Genomic DNA, 19,961 nt, shown 5'->3' with positions numbered 1-19,961 from the left:
TGACTTTATTTATGATCACGGGTGCGACAACATCATTTCTTTGAAAATTAATTTTAGTTAAAATTTACTCAAAGGGTGAAATGCACTAAATTTTAATTCAATTAATATTACTGCATCTTTACTCCTTCATAATAGAAATATGTGGTACACTTAAGATTCACAATACTACCAAATGTAATTGAAGATTCTATATTCAAGATCTAACTCGACTATCCTCAAACAATGTTGTTAGCGAAAATCAAACTCATAAAAGTAGTTGATAAATACTTGAGTGATATCTTGATTTTGTTTACACATATCAAAGATTTTCCTCTTGGAGAAAAAGTAGTTGTACTAGACGGAAAAATCGACTTCAATTTTTGAATAATCAGTATCTCTTCTATTTCTATCATGAATTATTATTTTAGGTATGGACAATTCAAGACTTTAGACACAAATTCTTTTTATCATTTCAAACGAGTTAGGACAAGATATTGCACTACAAGAAAAACGCTGAGTACTGTTGGATTTAGAGAACATTAGCAACGAGTTTGCCGTCGAATTTATCGCCGGATATGGCTATGAACTCGTAACCGTCAAATATAATCATCAAAATTGTTGTTCCGACAGTAATATGTGGCAGGAGAAAAGGAAATTATGGCGCGCACCACTACCGTTGGTAAATACAACGGTAACCTTGTTTAGTGAAACGCTGCGTTTTAGGCACACGAAAAACGTTACCGTCGATTTGTCCGACGGTAAATCCGACGGTAACGTGCCCTAAATGATAGCTTGAACCTTCTTCTCTCCCATTTCGAATTTCATCCTTTCTCTTTACATCTCCACCCTTTCTCTCATCACTGCCTCCACCATTGCCGCCGATTCTCGGCCCCCTACCGTCGCTGCCGCCGCCGCTCCATCGTTCTCAGCGAGCCAGAACCTTCGCGCTCAACGCTCTCTCCACTGCGACGTCAAGCCTCCATCACTGCGACATCCGCCACTCTCTCTACCGAGGCACACTCCGGCGAGCCACCTCCACTGCTGCAACCTGCATCTCCACCGTTGCTCCACCCTTCTTGCTCTGAGGTTGGTTTTAAAATTTTGTCAATTCCTAATTTAATCTTCTCTATTTTAAATTCATTATGGTTTAATTAGATTTTAATTTTTCATTATTAATTTGGTTTAGTTAAACTACTTTTTTCTGTTAGGTTTATTTAGAGTAAAATTAGAATTTTTTTTATTAGGATTTCTCTTGGTTCATAGGTAATTAAGCATGCTATTATGATTCTTGGGTTTGTAATTTGAATTTGTTTAGGGTTTGTAATTTAGTTTGATTAATTTAGGTTAGATTCAATACATTAGGTTTTAAATTGTTCAAGTGTTTAGGATTCACTAATTTTGTTATTTTCCGAGTTGATAATTGTTTTGCTGAGAAATTGTTGCTGAGATTATTTGCTAATTGTTTAATTTCAGTTTAATTTAGTTTAGGTTTGGTTAGTATTTCAATTTCAATTTTGAATCAATTTCAAAGTTAGTTTAGTGTTAGTTTTCTAATCTTGGTTAACTTAGGTTGATTAAGTTTGGTTAGATTCAATATATTAGGTCTTGAATTGTTGAAGTGTTTGGAATTGTCTAATTGCATTAATTGCTATGTTGATGACTGTTATTTGCAGACATGTCGACAGATAGAGATATTGCGAATTAGGCTGCCGGTCATGGTCGCAGCCATGGTCGGGGTAGAGGGAGGGTTTCCTCCAGTACCCTCAGGACTTCCGGATCTTCTCCCTTTGCTCCGACTAACCCGGTCACGCCACATGTTGCGGTTTTAGTAGACTAGCCGTTCATCATAGTCCCTAACCACAACTACGTACTGCCGTCCACGGTTATGACGCCATCTCCTACCGCTCAGCAACTCGCATCTACGACGACGCCGAGTCCAGCCACGGCAATGAGGCAGCAGCTAAATCCGCTCTACCACCTACCATTGTACGGTTGCGCATTTGGCCTGATGGCGGCACGGGGTAAGTATCACGTTCAATGCTCATGTATTTCTTGTTTATTATTTTCTAGTTTTATTAATTATGATTCTTGTTGTTGCTGAGATTTCCTGAAAATTGATTCCTGTTTAGTGGATTTAGGTTTGAAATTCTGCTGGTTATTGTTTTTTAGTTTTATTGATTATGATTCCTGTTGTTGCTGAGATTTCTTGTTTAGTGGATTTAGGTTGATTTGGAATGCTGCTGTTTATTGTTTTCTAGTTTTATTGATTATGATTCCTGTTGTTGCTGAGATTTCCTAAAAATTGATTCCCGTTTAGTGGATTTAGGTTACTTTCGAATGCTGCTGGTAATTATTTTCTAGTTTTATTGATTATGATTCCTGTTGTTGCTGAGATTTCCTAAAAATTAATTCATGTTTAGTGGATTTAGGTTGATTTGGAATGTTGTTGGTTTTTGTTTTCTAGTTTTATTGATTATGATTCCTGTTGTTGCTGAGATTTCTTAAAAATTGATTGTTGTTTAGTGCATTTAAGTTGATTAGGAATGCTGTTGGTTATTGTTTTCTAGTTTTATTGATTATAATTCATGTTGTTGTTGAGATTTCCTAAAAATTGATTCCTGTTTAGTGGATTTAGGTTGATTTAAAATACTATTGGTTATTGTTTTCTAGTTTTATTGATTATGATTCCTATTATTACTGAGATTTCCTGAAAATTGATTCATATTTAGTGGATTTAGGTTGATTCCTTTTTATGGGTTGTTGTTAGGTTTTTACTGAACCCGAACAGGTGTACTCAGGAGATGACGAATGTCATCAAGTTGATGTATGACCAGTTCTGGCCTAGTTACACGAAGATCCCCGCTGAGACCAGGAAGCGCTGGTTTGAGAAATGGGCGGTAATTACTTTCATTATTTCTATTTTAATTATTTTTATCTAGTTTATATCCTCTATCCCGTCTAACTAAATTTAAAGTTTCTTTGTTGCAACTGCACTTCATTTAGGATGCTGAGCATGACTTGACCATATGGAAGATATTTGACTATAGGATGGGTCGGCGGCTCTAGTAGATGTTGGATGATGTTCGCCATGGCCAGGACCAGCGGATGCGCTGGATCCAACCGGAGGTAAAGAAGGGCATGTTCACTCATTGGGAGACCGATGCGGGGTTCAGGCATCGGCGTCTCTCCAACCGAGCTAACAGGACATCGGAGAGGTCGTCAAAGTACACCGGCGGCTCAGCAACCTTCATGAAGTCGAAGACCAGGCTGGTATGTAGTTCCTTAATATTGTTAATAACTTCGTTATGTTATCTATTTTTCATATCATTACTAGGAATCCTAATAATTTTGTATTTCAATGCAACTTGTGAAGTTGAAGGCGTTAGACTGCGGGGCCATATTGGCAGAGACCTTCAAGTACACCCACATGCTGAAGGAGAACAAAACGGGATTTGTTGATCAGCAGTCTCAGGACTATTATGTAAGTAAACATACGTTTGATTATCTTCTGCTATGAAATTATTAGATATTAACTGTATATCTGTCTTGGCTTACTAATCACACAGTAATTTGTGTTAATTGTATAGGAGTCCTACACACAGAGATTGGAGACCGCGATTTAACAGTCTCAGCAAAGTGGGGAGGACGTCGTCAATGGATCTGCGGCCTCAATCGACGACCCCGATGCGGTTTTACGTGAGACCGCCTCTTCCCCGTACAAGAACCACGTATACGGGATGGGGTCATTCTTCGCCAGCAGCCTCCGCACCTCGATGTTGAGGCCATCATCAGGCTCCGCCACCAGTCGAGCTGTCCTACCTGAGGAAGGCATGGATTTGAGGCTCCAGGTGCAAGAGCTACAACGCAGCCTTCACCAGCATGCTCAGGAGCTTAACGATTATTGGGAGAGGTATCAGGAAATCCTCACCCGCGCATCGTCTACGGATGAGCTCAGGCTGGAGTTTAAGGAGTTGCTGAAGTGGACGCAACGTATGGAGGCTCCGATGGAGGTGTACCAGGCCCAGATACGCACCGCTAGCATCGACCCTGTTGGAGGCAACGGTAATGCTGGTGGCACATGGACATCGTCACCGCCTCCTGCACTGCTGACTTAGGGCCATTTCCACTGACGCTAGCATTTCACTAAGTTAATTAGTGAGTTGATTAGGATTTGTGGATTGAGATCAATTATGCCCTTTTGACTTATCCTCGATGTTAGGGTTGACTAATTGGGATTAATTCTTCAGAATTACCATGTTTATGGTCGATGACTAGGATAGGAATCTTTAATTCTCAACCCTTGCAAAGAGTTTTTTTTTCCATTTAAATTCCATTTTTGATTTACGTGCTTTGAGTTTTAATTCCCTTGCATGCTTATTTACTTTCTTAACTTTTAATTTTCTTTTCAATTACCATCAAACCCCTTTTTTCCCTTATAGCCAATAATTGAGCACTTGATTGCAATTTCTAGGGAGAACGACCCGAGGTTTAAATACTCTCGATTTTTTTATATTGGTTTGACTTAGTGACAACCTATATTTAAACTTTGATTTAGAGTTTAATTGTCAATTTGGACTATACTTGCAACGAAGTTCTTTTCTACTGAGAAATTCTAAATCGGCATTAATCTCTTTATCAATTTTTTTGTCTGATGACGATGACTACCTGGATATGTAGATATTAGGTTTTTGTATTATTGTTTCATACATTTATTTGGTGTACCTGACTTTTATTTTACACGTTGTATTATTTATTTATTTATTTATTTTAAATAAAAATTATCCAATATTTATGAATTGACCACTAATTGTATGAAAAAATTTAAATTTAAAATTAAAATTGACCATTTATTTAAAATTCGAAAAAGTGACGTTACCGTCGGAATTACCGTAGGAATAATCCAATGGTAACATGGAGCGAAACAAAATTTTTTGGCACCAACATTATCATTAGAAAAATTCACCGGTAACCAATTGGTTTCCTAAGCTGGCAATTCGTCGCAAAATTCGACGGTAATTGACAGTAATTACCGTTGGACGAAATAAATCTAATGGTAAACATTTACCAGCAAGATTTATATCGTCTAGTCGTTTCCAACGGTGAATTCATTGCCGTCGGATATATTTGAAGAATCCGACAGTACTCAGCGTTTTTCTTGTAGTGTTGTGCGTTCATCTTATCTTTAGCAGTTTTAGTAAGTGTTAAACTAACAAAAAAAAATATAAAACCGTTTTTAGGTATAAATACAGCTACTTTAACTCAAGAATAGACAAAATATATGGGTAAGTTTTAACAAGTGACAATGTTGGTCATATTACTTTAATTCCAAGAATGAATATGTTACTAGAATATAAAACAATTATTCTAAGTAGATTTTAACAAAAATAGTTTTCCATAATACTTTCTTTGGATATGATAACAAAAAAGGTAATTCAAGAAATTTTTTTTATCTCATGTTAAATTGTACTTGCTCAAATCGGTTTTAAAATTAGAGTAAGAGGATTTGAAAGTTTTACTCATAAATCATGAGAAAAAACCTACAAATTCAACCCATAATGTTATTTGAAAAGAAATCTTTAAAAAGATAGAATTATAATATAAATATTTTAATTTAATCACAAACTATATATTATTATTAATGAGTGATTGTTATACTTTAAAAATAAATAAAAAATCATTAGCATTGATTTTCTTATTTTTAGTATTGTAAATAGTTAAAATTTAAATTTAATTAATTTTATAAAATTTTTATAATAAAAGTTACTATGTATGTTTTTATTTAAAAAATTTTAAAAAATGCCTATATATTTTTGTATTATTCTGTGCAAAACACAGATACATATACCAGCTAAATTTTAGAAAAAGAGATATCAATAAATATATTACTTTAGTATGAATACTGTAAATTTTTAATTTACTTTTTTGTATCTCTCCGTCTTCATGATGATTTTATCGGCATCCCATTTTCAAAAATTGTTGTCTTTTAATTTATTCTTTTTTTGGATTTTAAGTTCCGTTGTTAATATAAAAAAAATTATAAATACAACGACACATTGTATAACTTTTTAGGAGTAAATAGCCAAAATAATTTATCAAATTTCACATACGTAATTCAAATTGATCTTCCAAAGTTTTGTCGAACCAAATTAGCACTTCGTTTTTTTAGAAATTAACGTCTCACTTTTTTTCTCATATATTTAAAATACAAAAATCCCTAAAAATCAGTATATTTAAATTAGAATAAAAATTCTCTAAAAATGAAAAACAAAACCCTAACAAACTAATCTAACAAATCAAAATTACCAACCCTATCAAAAAATGCTGTGTACTCTAACGGTTTCATATGATTGAGAATAGGAGACATATACTTTTGAAATGTTGTGCACAGTGCAATCAGTCTTAAATTAGAAACCCGGGAAGAGGAAGGGGGGGTTACGTTTAAACAAAATGGTCAGTTGGTCACATAGACTGCGTTTGTTTTGAGAGACAGGAGAAAACATGACATGAGTATTCTTTTTCAATAAAATTAATTTTATTATATTTAAGCTTGTATAACAACATATTGAAAATTAGACAATAAAAGTAACTAACATTATGACATAATTATATGAGATGCTTCAAAGTTCAAACACATGTGTACAAGATAACATAAAAAATTACAAACATAACACATCAAGCCTTGTACTATCATACCTAATTCTTTTATGACTTTATCTTAATGAAACCTCATCCGAAGGTGTTTATAGTTGTTTTTAGATGAAATTACAACCCAATCAATAATAGCATGTGTTATGCTGCTCAATGGAAAAGAATTTGATATATTTTTTACTAACAATTACAAACTTTGATATTGAATGATCTTTGCATAAAGAATTAATTTATACATCTTTTTCTAATTTTTCACTCATCTAATAACATATGAGCCATTTAGGACCTTATTTTAGAGGAAAAAAATTATTAAAAAATGACACAATCGCATATATGCAGAATTAAGTGCATTATATGGCCACGCTGCGGAGAACGACAGTTTCAATAGTAAGGCCAGGACCAAAGCCAAAAAGCACACCCCAATCAAGTCCTTCTCCGGTAGTTTTAAGTCCTCTTTCAAGGGACCTCTTTCTCATCAAATCCATAATGAAGAACACACATGCACTTGACATGTTACCATAATTACTAAGCACATCTCTAGTGGCTTTCATCTTCTCTGGCTTTAAGTTCACCTTCTGTTCAACCTGGTCCAAAATTGCACGCCCACCAGGGTGTGCAATCCAAAATATTGAGTTATAATCAGAAATACCCAATGGATCAAAAGCTTTATTGAGTGCGTCGTTGATATTTTGTGAAATAATATCAGGAACACTCTTGTTAAGATAGAATGTAAGCCCAACTTCACGAAGGAGACCACCGATGGCTCCATGGCTGCCAGGGACAAGTTTTTGATCGGTCGAAACAAGCTCAAAGATAGGCTTCTCAACCTCTGGCGCAGGATCAGAACCAATGATAATCGCAGCAGCTCCATCAGCAAACAATGCTTGCCCTACAAGACTATCCATGTCTGTCTCACTAGGACCGCGAAAAGTGACCGCAGTATTCTAATAACAAACGATAAGTACACGAGCATCCTTGTTGTTTTCAGCTAAGTCCTTAGCCAAACGAAGGACAGTGCCGCCAGCGAAGCAACCTTGGTGGTACATCATGTACCTCTTGACGCATGGGTCGAGCCCTAAGAGTACGATGAGTTCATAATCAACACCAGGCAATGCAACGCCGCTGGTGGTGCAGAAGATCAAATGTGTGATCTTAGACATTGGCTGGCCCTATTCCTTGATGGCCTTGGTTGCAGCCTCTTTTCCAACCCTTGGTACCTCCCTGATCATCATGTCTTCTCTTGCATCCAACGACGGTGCCTTGTATGCGCACATGTTAGGGTTCTCTTTTAGTATCTCTTCTGTTAAGTACATATGTCTGTTCTTGATCTGTGTTCTCTCACCTGAAATAAAAATGTGTAATTCACATCCATCATTACCTTTGATAAAGTTGAGAAAATGATATATATAGTAATAATGTTATTCTTGAGTTATTTTTGTAGTGACTTAAATCTTTAAATACCATTTGAATATATAGTTTATATAAATTTATAATTATGGAAATAATGTTATATAGTTATTATTATTATTATATCAATCAGTGAATATAATATATTGTATAATATGTTAATTTTCTGTTTTAAGTAATATAAAAGTAAAACGATAATTTTTTTTGATAAATATTAAATAAATAAAGCTAAAACGCTTAATTAATAAAAATACATACAAATGCGCTGAAACTTCTTCTTAAGATCGGTCATGTGTTCGCTGTTGGTGACTCTAAAATAATAATCTGCATATGTACTCTGATCAACACAGTTTGGTGGATTTGCTGTGCCAATCGCGAGTACCGTTGCAGGACCTTCTGCCCTTTGAGCTTTGCGGATCTCACTAACAGCGACCATCTTTTTCCTAGCTGTGTTCTTTGGGACAACAAAGCTTAGCTATGTTCTTTGGGAGAGCAAACTTTAGCTATGTGCTTTGTATTTTGGTGAAGACTTAGGCAGGGAGAAGGGGAATATTTAGCACGACAAATTTATTTCCAAACTACATAACATCTCAAACTTACTTAATGAAGTATCATTCCTTGGACAATATTACTAAACAAACAGACAATTGGTTTATCAAAATTTGCATGATTCGTCTGTAAAAAACATTAACAACCACAAACGAAGAGGAACCTCTTTGCTTAGAAATGATTATATTAGATAAAAATGAGACAACTACATTTGTGGCACATGTAATCAAACACCACAATATCCAACAATAAGGTAACCCTATATACTTTTCATAATCTCATCTATCAAATTATTAGTTACCAACCCAATACTTATTTCATATCAAAGTGCTACAACAATTTTTGTACTATTTGATGGCGAAGAAAAAAAAGTGTTGGGCACAACTGCTTCAAATCTAATGACACTCCAGAAAAATAATGACATTGAAACAACATCCCAATTGAAAAACTTGTGCAACCTTACACTTATATTTGAAGTCAAAGTAAATGATTTTAATCTCAAAAAAGATTTTCAACAATACACTGAACCTCAACACCCATTATTACAACAAATAAAACAAGTAATACTCTAGAAAAAGTTCACTTATTCAAGACATCATTTTTATTTCTAATTTAAATTATTCATTGATTATAGGAACCAACTTCGCCAACACTAATATCATCAGACGAAGATCACATACCCATCAAGAGATTAAGGAGAAAGAAAATCATACAAATTCAAGACACATCTTCGGAAGAAGAACATACATGCAAAGATGGAACAAATAACACAATAGAAAGTGCATACAATTCAACAATTCATAAAGAATATGCCTTCACAAGAATCTACGATAGAAAGAAGAAAGCAACAACTCTAACAACAACCAATAAAAAAAAAGAGGATGAGCACTACATAAGAAGACTAAGTCCATCAACAAAAGCAAATGCAAAATCAAACTACCAAATAAAAATATTAATTTGTACAATTCTAACATCCAAATCTTTTGTACTACAAATTATTTTAAATAAAACACCTTTCAAATTTAACTTTAGTTTACACATATTTAATTTAATTCTATAAAACATAGCAATTTCTAATATTTATTACCGTCCCACGTATCGCGTGGGTCTTATTCTAGTTCTATGAATAGGCTACTCTTTTTAAATGTAGCTTAAAAAAGTATTGTTGAATGAGTGATTTTCTTGTAATGAAAGGATAATACTAATAGTATAAAATATATAGTTATTATTACTGTCTATTTTTCTTGATGAGTGGAGACTTTGCTGAAGTTTAAAGATGGTTAAGGTACACTATATCTTACGGAAAAAAAAAAGTGAATATTTACCCATAAAACACATTTCACCATTTCTTTTATATTACCACACAAACTAGCATCGTGTTTTTTTTTTAGAAATTAACGTCTCACATTTTTTTCTCATATATTTAGAATAAAAAAATCCTTAAAAATCAGTATATTAATTAGAATCAAAATTCTCTAAATAAAAAATAAAACACGAACAAACTAATCTAACAAATCAAAATCAACTATCAATAAAAGATAACATGAATAATATATAAGATAACATGAGTATTCTTTTTCAATAAAATTAATTTTGTTATATTCAATCTTGTATCAAGTGACAACATATTAAAAATTAGACAATAAAAGTGACATTATTAGATAATTATATGAGAGGCATCAAACACACGAGCGATAATATAAAAACTTACAAACATAATACAACATCAAGCCTTGTACTATCATACCTAATACTTTAAACTTTATCTTAATGGAACCTCATACAAAGGTGTTTATAGTTGTTTTTAGATAAAATTACAACCCAAATATTGGTATGTGTCATGTTGCTCATCAATTGAAAAGAATTTGATATATTTTTTAATAACAATTACAAATTTTGATATTGAATCTTCGCATAACGAATTAACTTTAGACATCTTTGTCTAATTTTTCACTCATCTAAGAATATGAGACATTTAGAATCTTATTTTAGAGTAAAAAAAAATTATTAAAAAATAACATAATTGCATATATGCAGAGATATATAATTAAGCGCATTATATGGACATGCTGCGGAGAACAACGGTTTCAATAGTGAGACCAGGACCAAAACCAAAAAGCACACCCCAATCAAGTCCTTCTCCGGTGGTTTTAAGTCCAGCTTCAAGTGACTTCTTTCTCATCAAATCCATAATGAAGAACACACACGCACTTGACATGTTACCATAATTGCTAAGCACATCTCTAGTGGCTTTCATCTTCTCTGGCTTCAAGTTCACCTTCTCTTCAACCTGGTCCAAAATTGCACGTCCACCAGGATGTGCAATCCAAAATATTGAGTTATAATCAGATATACCCAGTGGATCGAAAGCTTTACTGAGTGCATCATTGATATTTTGTGAAATAATATCCGGAACACTCTTGTTAAGATAGAATGTAAGTCCAACTTCACGAAGGAGACCACCGATGGCTCCATGGCTGTTAGGGACAAGTTGTTGATCAGTTGAAACAATCTCAAAGAGAGGATTCTCAACCTCTGGAACAGGATCAGAACCAATGATAATTGCAGCAGCTCCATCGGCAAACAATGCTTGCCCTACAAGACTATCCATGTCTGTCTCACTAGGACCACGAAAAGTGACTGAAGTATTTTCAGAACAAACAATAAGCACACGAGCATCCTTGTTGTTTTCAGCTAAATCCTTAGCCAAACGAAGGACAGTGCCACCAGCGAAGCAGCCTTGGTGGTACATCATGTACCTCTTGACGCTTGGGTCGAGCCCTAAGAGTACGATGAGTTCGTAATCAACGCCAGGCAACGCAACACCGCTGGTGGTGCAGAAAATCAAATGTGTGATCTTAGACATTGGCTGACCCCATTCCTTGATGGCCTTGGTTGCAGCCTCTTTTCCAACTCTTGGTACCTCTCTGATCATCATGTCTTCCCTTGCATCCAACGACGGTGCCTTGTATGCGCACATATTGGGGTTCTCCTTCAGTATCTCTTCTGTTAAATACATATGTCTGTTCTTGATCTGTGTTCTCTCACCTGTAATAATATGTAATTCACATCTATCAATATCCTTGATGAAGTTTCAAAAATGGTAAATATATGTATTGAACAAGTTATTATTTCTAATTATGAAAATTTAAATGGTGACCGTAAAGTATGTAAATTTTCATTTGTATATAATTTTGTTAAACTAACCCAATTTTTATAGGATATAAGTTGGTTTATATTTTTCATTGTTTTAATTATCAGTGTTTAAATTTATGAAAATATTTGACGATGGACAAAATTTTTTCTTTACGTTTACCTTGTATTTGAATAGCTAATAATTCTCATTTCTCCCTAAATCCTTTATGGTGAAATAATAAAATGATAGTTTAAAATATTATTAGAGTTTACCCAATACGTTGTACAAGTTTATTAATATTTTTAATGAAACTAATATGCATGACAATTTCACTTTTTTATCTTTACTAAATTTTTTTTTTACTGTTTGATATGATATGTTATATATTGTGTATTAATTAATATAATAATAAAATAATAAATTTTACTTTGATAAATATTAAATAAAACAAAAGTAAAAATAAAAAATACATACAAATACGTTGAAACTTCTTCTTAAGATCGGTCATGTGTTCGCTGTTGGTGACTCTAAAATAATAATCTGCATATGTACTCTGATCAACACAGTTTGATGGATTTGCTGTGCCAATTGCCAGTACCGTTGCAGGGCCTTCTGCCCTTTGAGCCTTGCGGATCTCACTAACAGCGACCATCTTTTCCTAGCTGTGTTCTTTGGGACAACAAAGCTTAGCTATGTTGTTTGGGAGAGCAAACTTTAGCTATGTGCTTTGTATTTTGGTGAAGACTTAGGCAGGGAGAAGGGGAATATTTATATGCATGAGTAGGGGCATATGTGGAATTAAATGGGTGAATTGGAACTTTCAATTGAAAACGTGCTAACTCAAAGTGTCGTAATGGTGACAATGATTATTATTTAATTAGTTAACTTCAAAAACGAAGTATTCTTTTGCTTTGACTTTGATTGATTAATTGTGCATGTATCATGTTACTTACATATTGTGTAGTTTTAGTGTTATTTAATTCATGATATTGTGTGGATGGCGGACCAGATTGGCGGCATATTTGTTTAGAGATCTTTTCGTCTTTAGTAATTGATGTATGGGTCCATTTTTTTGTGGTTGGTAGAATAAAGTATTTATTTCTCTCTCTCTCTCTCTCTCTCTCTCTCTCTCTCTCTCTCTCTCTCTCTTTTCAGTCAACTTTAATTTGGTTGGTTAAAAATATCTTAATTTTTGAAAGCTTGCATTTAACATGAAAATATTATTAAAGAATTTTTTAAAAAAATTTACATTAAAAAAAAATAAAATTTTGTGGTATTTAACGTGTTTTATTTGTTGTAAGAAATATAGATATTTTATCTTTTTTTATATTTTTTGTAAAAGATTTCCTTTCTTTTATTTCATGCATCCAATTATATAATAAAAATTTTTTATTTAATGTGTGGCGGCTCTGTTTATTTAATCAAAGTTGGATAGGGTGTACTGTGCTGCAGAATCGTTAGGGGAAGACAAGGGTGCGGGTTTGATTTCCGTTTTTATTTTTTCGTTTTATTTGTAGTATTTTGTTTTTTAAATTTTATAAAACAAAAAAGTAAAAATAGTAAAAATAATAAATTTTTGTTTTTTTATTTTTATCTCTTATTTTTATAAAATTTAAAAAATAAAAAATATTAAAAATAAAAATAAAAAATAAAAACGCCCGAACGCACCATAATATTTTAGTGAAAACTTAGGTGCAGTTGATTTCACGTAAAGTTGATACCTGAGAGCCGTTAAATAATTTGACTGATTTGACTAAATTTTCATCTAACGGCTCTCAAATATCAACTTCACGTGAAGTCGACTTCACTTGAGTTTTTACCTAATATTTTATATATTTGCATCCAATTACGAAGGATATGAATAGGTGCATCCAGTAGGTAGTTGGGCACACATGCATATTATTTCCATTACATCTATCATGATACTACTGGTGCCAAAACATTACGTTGACAACAAAAGATAACATGAATTAATAATTATATTTTTGATACTTTAATTTTTTTTTTAAGTAAATTTTTTTTGAATTTACTTAATTTTTGTATAATTTTTTTTTTACTTTTAGAATTTATCAAGGATTGAATTTTAAATTTTTTGGATATAAAATTTTGATATCATATCATGATATATATCATTCATTCTAAAAATTTAAACTAATAAAAAAAGATAATATAGATAGATATATCTCTAACATTATCCAAGTCATGTTGAAATTAAAGTTGCACACACGTGCTTATTATTTCCATTACATCCAAGTCTTGTTGAAATTAAATCTCTTAGAAGCAAAAATATTTGTGTCTGATTTATTAACTAGTGGTACTTAAGTATATTTATAATTAAGGTGATCTTGTCATTTTATATAAATTTCAATATTCAAAGACGATGTATTTGACTGGATGTGTGAGGAGTTTGGTGGGTGGATGACAATAATGGAGTCTACATACCACCATATATGATTCCGGTCTTTAATTAAGCAGTAGTCTTGCTTGAACAAATAAAATAATAATAATATAATTGACTATATTATTTTATACTACTAGAATTTTTATTACTAGTCACTCTCTCGCTCATCATTTTACCAATGGAAAATATATTTTCATAAAAAAATAGTGCAATTCACAACTTACAAACTTGTAAAACTGTAGAATCACAAATATTCCTAAATATATATATATATATATATATATATATATATATATATATATCATCTCAACATTTATATTCACTGAATTCGAAACTCACTATAACATTTTTAGCTTTAATTAAGCTACGGTTTTTTTATGTCATGTTTAAAAACCGTAACAATAGAGATAGTCTATAGCAAGGTTTCGAAAACCAAATCGATCAATAAACCGGTAAGATGATTAGTTCAATAGTTCAATTGGAATTCAACCGGTTTAATTAAATATAAAATAAAATTATTAAAAATTCTATTTTCAAAAATAAAAATTTATAATTAGCAACAATCACAAACACAAACTTATACAAATTAAATGCAGTCAACAATTAAGTATGAATTAGTAACAAAGATTTATACAATTTTTAATCACATCAACAAACCAACAGCACATGCATCATTAGAACACAATCAACAATTACATCTAGAAATTCAGAAGACAAACTCAGAAGTCAAAATCCATTACAATTAAACAATAAAATCAGAAATCAACAAAAAAATTAAAAGAAGTACCTTCAGCAATCAACAAAATTATTTTAGAAAAATTAAGTCAAAGTCAGAAGAGCAGTGGACCTGAACAACCGTTGGAGGATGAAGGTGAAAGCAAGGGTTGCTACTGTGAGTAAGCAATAATCGTGGGAGAGAGATGCGACAGCGAGGAGAAGATCTCCGAGGAGACCTTCACGATGGTAATTAAGGAGAAGAGCTCCGATCGCAACGCGAGAAGAGGACCGATCTGTAGAGACCACTTCTGGTTGCGATGGCACAATGACAGAGACACAACTTCAGAGCGGCCACCTCCGATGAAGGCAAAGACGACGACACCAACAGCAGCCCCGAGCAGACCTGGCAACGCGAGGAGACCCTTGAAGAGGAGACGGCGGGGCTAGCGTTGTTGTAACTCAGCTTGAGTTTTTTTTTTTCTTAATTAAAATTATAAAAAGCGTTAAAAAACTGATCAGTTCACCGGTTTATTGCCGGTTCGACCCTTTTTTCACTAGTTTTTTGTCAAGTGGTTTTTTGTGTCAATCGAATAGACTAGAGAATCGGTTCCTGATTAATCTTATCAAACCGGTCAGTCCGGTTCGATTTTTAGAACACTAGTCTATAGTCATAATTTTTTATTTATAGTAACAATTTTGAATAGTGCTTTTAGAAAATAGATTTTTGTCACATAATTTTAAAAAACGTAACAATAGATGTCAAAGATCAAGGTTTTGAATGTTCACCTTTTTTAATAGAATTATTTCAGACTTTAGATCAATTTTTGTTATGTCGTATTTAAAAATTGTGATTTAAAAGTGTCTACTAAGGTTTTCAAGTTTCAATTTTTTATCTTACGATTTAGTTTTGGATTTGTGTTCCTTGAAAGTGGAAGTTTGGAAAGTACTTACTACTTTGATAATTTGGTTTTTTGAATACCAAAGAAAATGACAAGAGTTAAAGTTGTCCATGCATGATTCTCGTTAGTAAATAGCTGTAATTAGCAGTAGTTAGTTATTAGTTACAAGTGTATCAATATCTTGGTTTGTGTGATACAGGGAAACTCAAGTATACTGTGTTCCCAGTCTCAAAATGATTTTATCAATTGAATTTCTCTATTCCCCAAGAAAGCAATGCAAGAACTTCTTCAGTCGCCAGCCAAAGGATCGGACGATGATATAATTAAAGAATACTAGTTTAGATACATTATTCTTGGTTATATGTTAGTTGCAACTACTTAATTAATATTTTGGTATCATTAGGATTTTTTGTTAGAGGTTTTTCCTATAAACATTGTGATAATATATATAATGTAACTAGACTTATATAATTTGAGACCTATTTGGTATCTAATCTAAATTTCATTGTCAAGTTATTATATTTATTTGTATTACATATATGAAAATACAATTTATCAAGAGTTAGATTTGTGTCTTTTATTAAACTTGTTTGATAGATTATGTAGGATAGTTGAGAAAAAGTTATTTGATTTTTCTTTTAGACTAAAATAATAATAAATACTCAAATGTCACGTTTATAAACCACGACCATTAGAGTAGTCTCATGTCACCGTCAAAAACCGTTGGCATAGAGTAGTTCAATGCCACGGTTAAAATTGTGACCATAGAATAGAGTTAGGGTTACGGTTAGAAACCGTGACAATAAAAAGACTAAGAATATGGTTAAAAAATGTGACTATAAAAAGATTAATAATGTGACTATAAAAGGATTAATGTCACGGTTAAGAACCGTTACTATAGCAGGACTAATTAAGGTCACGGTTATGCAACCATAGATCAAAAGTTACGTTTTTCACTTTGTAAGAAAAGGACCATGACCTTTGCTCAAAAAGTCGTGACCATTGTATGGTCACGGCGATATTGGCCACGGTTGAAAACCGTAACATTTGATAAAAAAGGGTGACCATATATCAAACGTCACAGTTTTTTATACTTATATTCACAATTTTAAAATGCAACTTAAAGAAAAAAAATGTTGTAGTCTGAAGCTTGCCACCACCAATATATATAACAGGGATTGGAGTTTAATTTGTATATAAAATTTTTATTTTTATTTTAATAACATCTTTTATCATCATCTATATCTAATTAAAAAGATGTATTTTTTTATTATTTTTAATTTTCAAATTATCCAATATCTCTTAGTTTATTTATAAACTTTTTCATTTTAACTGATCTCATTTTTATTAATATAATATATTTAATAAATAAAACGTTTTGAATTAGTGTTATACCTGTTTATAAGCTACTCTCTTATAAAAGGAAAGAACGAAGGTTGCTTTTCTAAGGCAAAAGAGTCCGCAACATGCAAAATAATAAATTAAAATGTAAGTAGTGTGTGATTTCAAAAGTAGTAGTTGCGCGTGCAAATGGTCAATTTCGTTAGAATGGATCTTATTGATAATTGTTAAATAAATAATATGAAGGTCAAAAACGGGGAAATTTTGTCAAAATAGACGATCCCCTTGTACATATTGTTATATTGTTATAGTAGATATAGAACACACTTAAAATTATTTTTTTTTAACTTTTCTTTTATCTCTTTTATCGGTATTTTGTCGACTTTTATTTATCTTTGTTATCACCTATTTCTAGATTAATAGTGTGCCTAAAATTGGGTTTTTATTTAAATAAAAATTCATTAATTTATATTTTTATATATTATTAGTCAATTTTGTGGACAAAACAATTTCACATATACATTTCGCGAAATTAAAAAAGAAAAATCTATTAAAAGGTAGAAACCATGAAATGTAGTTGATTTGGCAATATTATTTCATTCGAGTTCATGCAAAAAAGACTTATCTTACTTTTGGTGACCCTATGGTATATGTCTAAAGGAATAACGCATATTTTACAAAGGGAAAGTATGAGGAGCCAATGGAATATTTGTACAATGTGTACAATGGAGGTTTAGAGAGTATTAGAGATATAATTATTAGTGTTACCTTTTCTTATTAGCTGAAGCTTTTGGGATGAGTGGTATCATGACATGATATTAGAACTCTAGATTCGAAAGGTCAAGAGTTCAATCCTTGGTGAATCCGAAAATCAATTTAAACTTTCGGGAAGCCAAAATTTAAATATTAATTTTGTAATGTATTTCACTAACAATTACAAACTTTGACATTGAATCTTCGGATAAAGAAATAACTTTGGACATCTTTGTCTAAATTTTCACGACGAGCAAAATATAATTAAGGGTATTATATGGTCACGCTACGAAGGACAACGGTTTCAATAGTGAGACCAGGACCAAAGCCAAAAAGCACACCCCAATCAAATCCTTCTCCAGTAGTTTTAAGTTTGCCTTCAAGAGATCTCTTCCTCATCAAATCCATGATGAAAAACACACATGCACTTGACATATTACCATAATTGCTAAGCACATCTCTGGTGGCTTTCATCTTCTCTGGCTTCAAGTTTACCTTTTGTTCAACCTGGTCCAGAATTGCACGTCCACCAGGGTGTGCAATCCAAAATATTGAGTTATAATCAGATATACCCAATGGATCAAAAGCTTTACTGAGTGCGTCGTTGATGTTTTGTGAAATAATATCAGGAACACTCTTGTTAAGATAGAATGTAAGCCCAACTTCACGAAGGAGACCACCGATGGCTCCATGGCTGCCAGGGACAAGTTTTTGATCGGTCGAGACAATCTCAAAGATAGGATTCTCAACCTCTGGTATAGGATCAGAACCAATGATAATTGCAGCAGCTCCATCGGCAAACAATGCTTGCCCTACAAGACTGTCCATGTCTGTCTCACTAGGACCACGAAAAGTGACTGAAGTATTTTCAGAACAAACAATAAGCACACGAGCATCCTTGTTGTTTTCAGCTAAATCCTTAGCCAAACGAAGGACAGTGCCACCAGCGAAGCAGCCTTGGTGGTACATCATGTACCTCTTGACGCTTGGGTCGAGCCCTAAGAGTACGATGAGTTCGTAATCAACGCCGGGCAACGCAACGCCGCTGGTAGTGCAAAAGATCAAATGTGTGATCTTAGACATTGGCTGGCCCCATTCCTTGATGGCCTTGGTTGCAGCCTCTTTTCCAACCCTTGGTACCTCCCTGATCATCATGTCTTCTCTTGCATCCAACGACGGTGCCTTGTATGCGCATATGTTAGGGTTCTCTTTCAGTATCTCTTCTGTTAAGTACATATGTCTGTTCTTGATCTGTGTTCTCTCACCTGAAATAATAATATGAAATTCACATCCATCAATACCCTTGATGACATTTAGAAAACGACATACACATACACACATCAATAATAATGTTATTTTTGAGTTATTTTTATAGTGACTTGAACGTTCATGTCTCATTATTTTAATAGTTTATCCAAATTTATAACTATTGAAATAATTTATTTTATAACTATTGAAATAATTTATTATTAAGTAATTATTATTGTTAATATTAAGCAGCAAATATGATATGTTGTATAATATGTTAAATTATTGCGTATTAATTAATATAAAAATAAAAGAATGAATTTTACTTTGATAAATATTAAATAAAACAAATATAGAATGCTTAATAAAAATACATACAGATGCGCTGAAATTTCTTCTTGAGATCAGTCATGTGTTCGCTATTGGTTACTCTAAAATAATAATCTGCATATGTACTCTGATCAATACAGTTCGGTGGATTTGCTGTTCCAATTGCCAATACAGTTGCTGGACCTTCTGCCCTTTGAACCTTGCGAATTCCACTCACAGACACCATCTTTTCTTAGCTGTGTTTTTTGGGATAGAAAAGCTTAGATATGTTCTTTGGAATAAGAAAGGTATTTTGATTTGATGAAGACTTGGGCAGGGAGAGGGGATATTTATATGCATGAGAGTCGGGGCATATGTGGAATTAAATGGTCAATATTGGATATATAGAAAACGTGCTCATCTTAAAAGTGTAGTGATGATAGTGACAAAATGACAATGATTATTATTTAATTAGTTAACTTCAAAGACGATGTTCTCAATCATATAGTATAGTAGACTCCGAATAATGTCCCTGTTCAGCAATAATGTCCCCGCTGCAATTCTTGACCAATAA

The 19,961-nt window shown here is 32.7% G+C and overlaps 3 protein-coding genes and 1 pseudogene across 5 annotated transcripts in view; all 4 read right to left on the bottom strand.

The window, feature by feature from the left end:
• The window catches only part of LOC107636081 (stilbene synthase 3-like), a 61,782-nt gene extending 42,072 nt beyond the window's left edge, over positions 1 to 19,710 (bottom strand). The window contains exons 1-2 of one of the 2 annotated variants that reach the window (XR_015880541.1): positions 19,457 to 19,710; positions 18,006 to 19,095 (exon numbers count right to left, since the gene is read on the bottom strand). Coding sequence is in view for 1 of the 2 variants with exons in the window: in XM_088483006.1 (XP_088339132.1) it covers positions 18,104 to 19,095; positions 19,457 to 19,634 (1,170 nt within the window). In the remaining variant the exon portion in view is untranslated. Of the gene's footprint in view, positions 1 to 17,975; positions 19,096 to 19,456 lie in introns of those variants that run through there. The other variant, XM_088483006.1, reaches the window with a different exon arrangement.
• Positions 6,772 to 7,532, bottom strand: LOC148566690 (stilbene synthase 3 pseudogene; annotated as a pseudogene). The gene has a single exon (XR_015881094.1). The product of XR_015881094.1 is annotated as a stilbene synthase 3 pseudogene (transcript).
• On the bottom strand, positions 6,772 to 8,470 carry LOC107638912 (stilbene synthase 3-like). Its single transcript, XM_088485297.1, has 2 exons — positions 8,293 to 8,470; positions 6,772 to 7,969 (listed from the first exon to the last, which is right to left on the bottom strand). Exons 1-2 carry the CDS (start codon positions 8,468 to 8,470, stop codon positions 7,797 to 7,799), a joined length of 351 nt encoding a protein of 116 aa, XP_088341423.1. The 3' UTR covers positions 6,772 to 7,796.
• LOC107638908 (stilbene synthase 1) lies at positions 10,427 to 12,458 on the bottom strand. Its single transcript, XM_016342307.3, has 2 exons — positions 12,194 to 12,458; positions 10,427 to 11,631 (listed from the first exon to the last, which is right to left on the bottom strand). The coding sequence occupies exons 1-2, from the start codon at positions 12,369 to 12,371 to the stop codon at positions 10,640 to 10,642; spliced, it is 1,170 nt and encodes a 389-aa protein (XP_016197793.2). The 5' UTR covers positions 12,372 to 12,458; the 3' UTR covers positions 10,427 to 10,639.
• Positions 19,711 to 19,961: the final 251 nt, after the last annotated feature.

The sequence above is a fragment of the Arachis ipaensis genome, chromosome B4, assembly GCF_059453495.1.
Source record: "Arachis ipaensis isolate K30076 ecotype BB chromosome B4, ASM5945349v1, whole genome shotgun sequence".
Taxonomy (NCBI): Eukaryota; Viridiplantae; Streptophyta; class Magnoliopsida; order Fabales; family Fabaceae; genus Arachis; species Arachis ipaensis.
This window is presented reverse-complemented; position numbering and strand designations above follow the sequence as displayed.

Excerpts from the sequence above, each read along its gene's own strand:
- LOC107638912 (XM_088485297.1), bottom strand. The coding sequence starts at position 8,470 with ATGGTCGCTGTTAGTGAGATCCGCAAAGCTCAAAGGGCAGAAGGTCCT. Across the intron at positions 7,970-8,292 it reads GAAGAAGTTTCAGCGCATTT|GTGAGAGAACACAGATCAAG; the intron begins GTATGTATTTTT and ends TTTTTATTTCAG.
- LOC107638908 (XM_016342307.3), bottom strand. The coding sequence starts at position 12,371 with ATGGTCGCTGTTAGTGAGATCCGCAAGGCTCAAAGGGCAGAAGGCCCT. Across the intron at positions 11,632-12,193 it reads GAAGAAGTTTCAACGTATTT|GTGAGAGAACACAGATCAAG; the intron begins GTATGTATTTTT and ends ATATTATTACAG.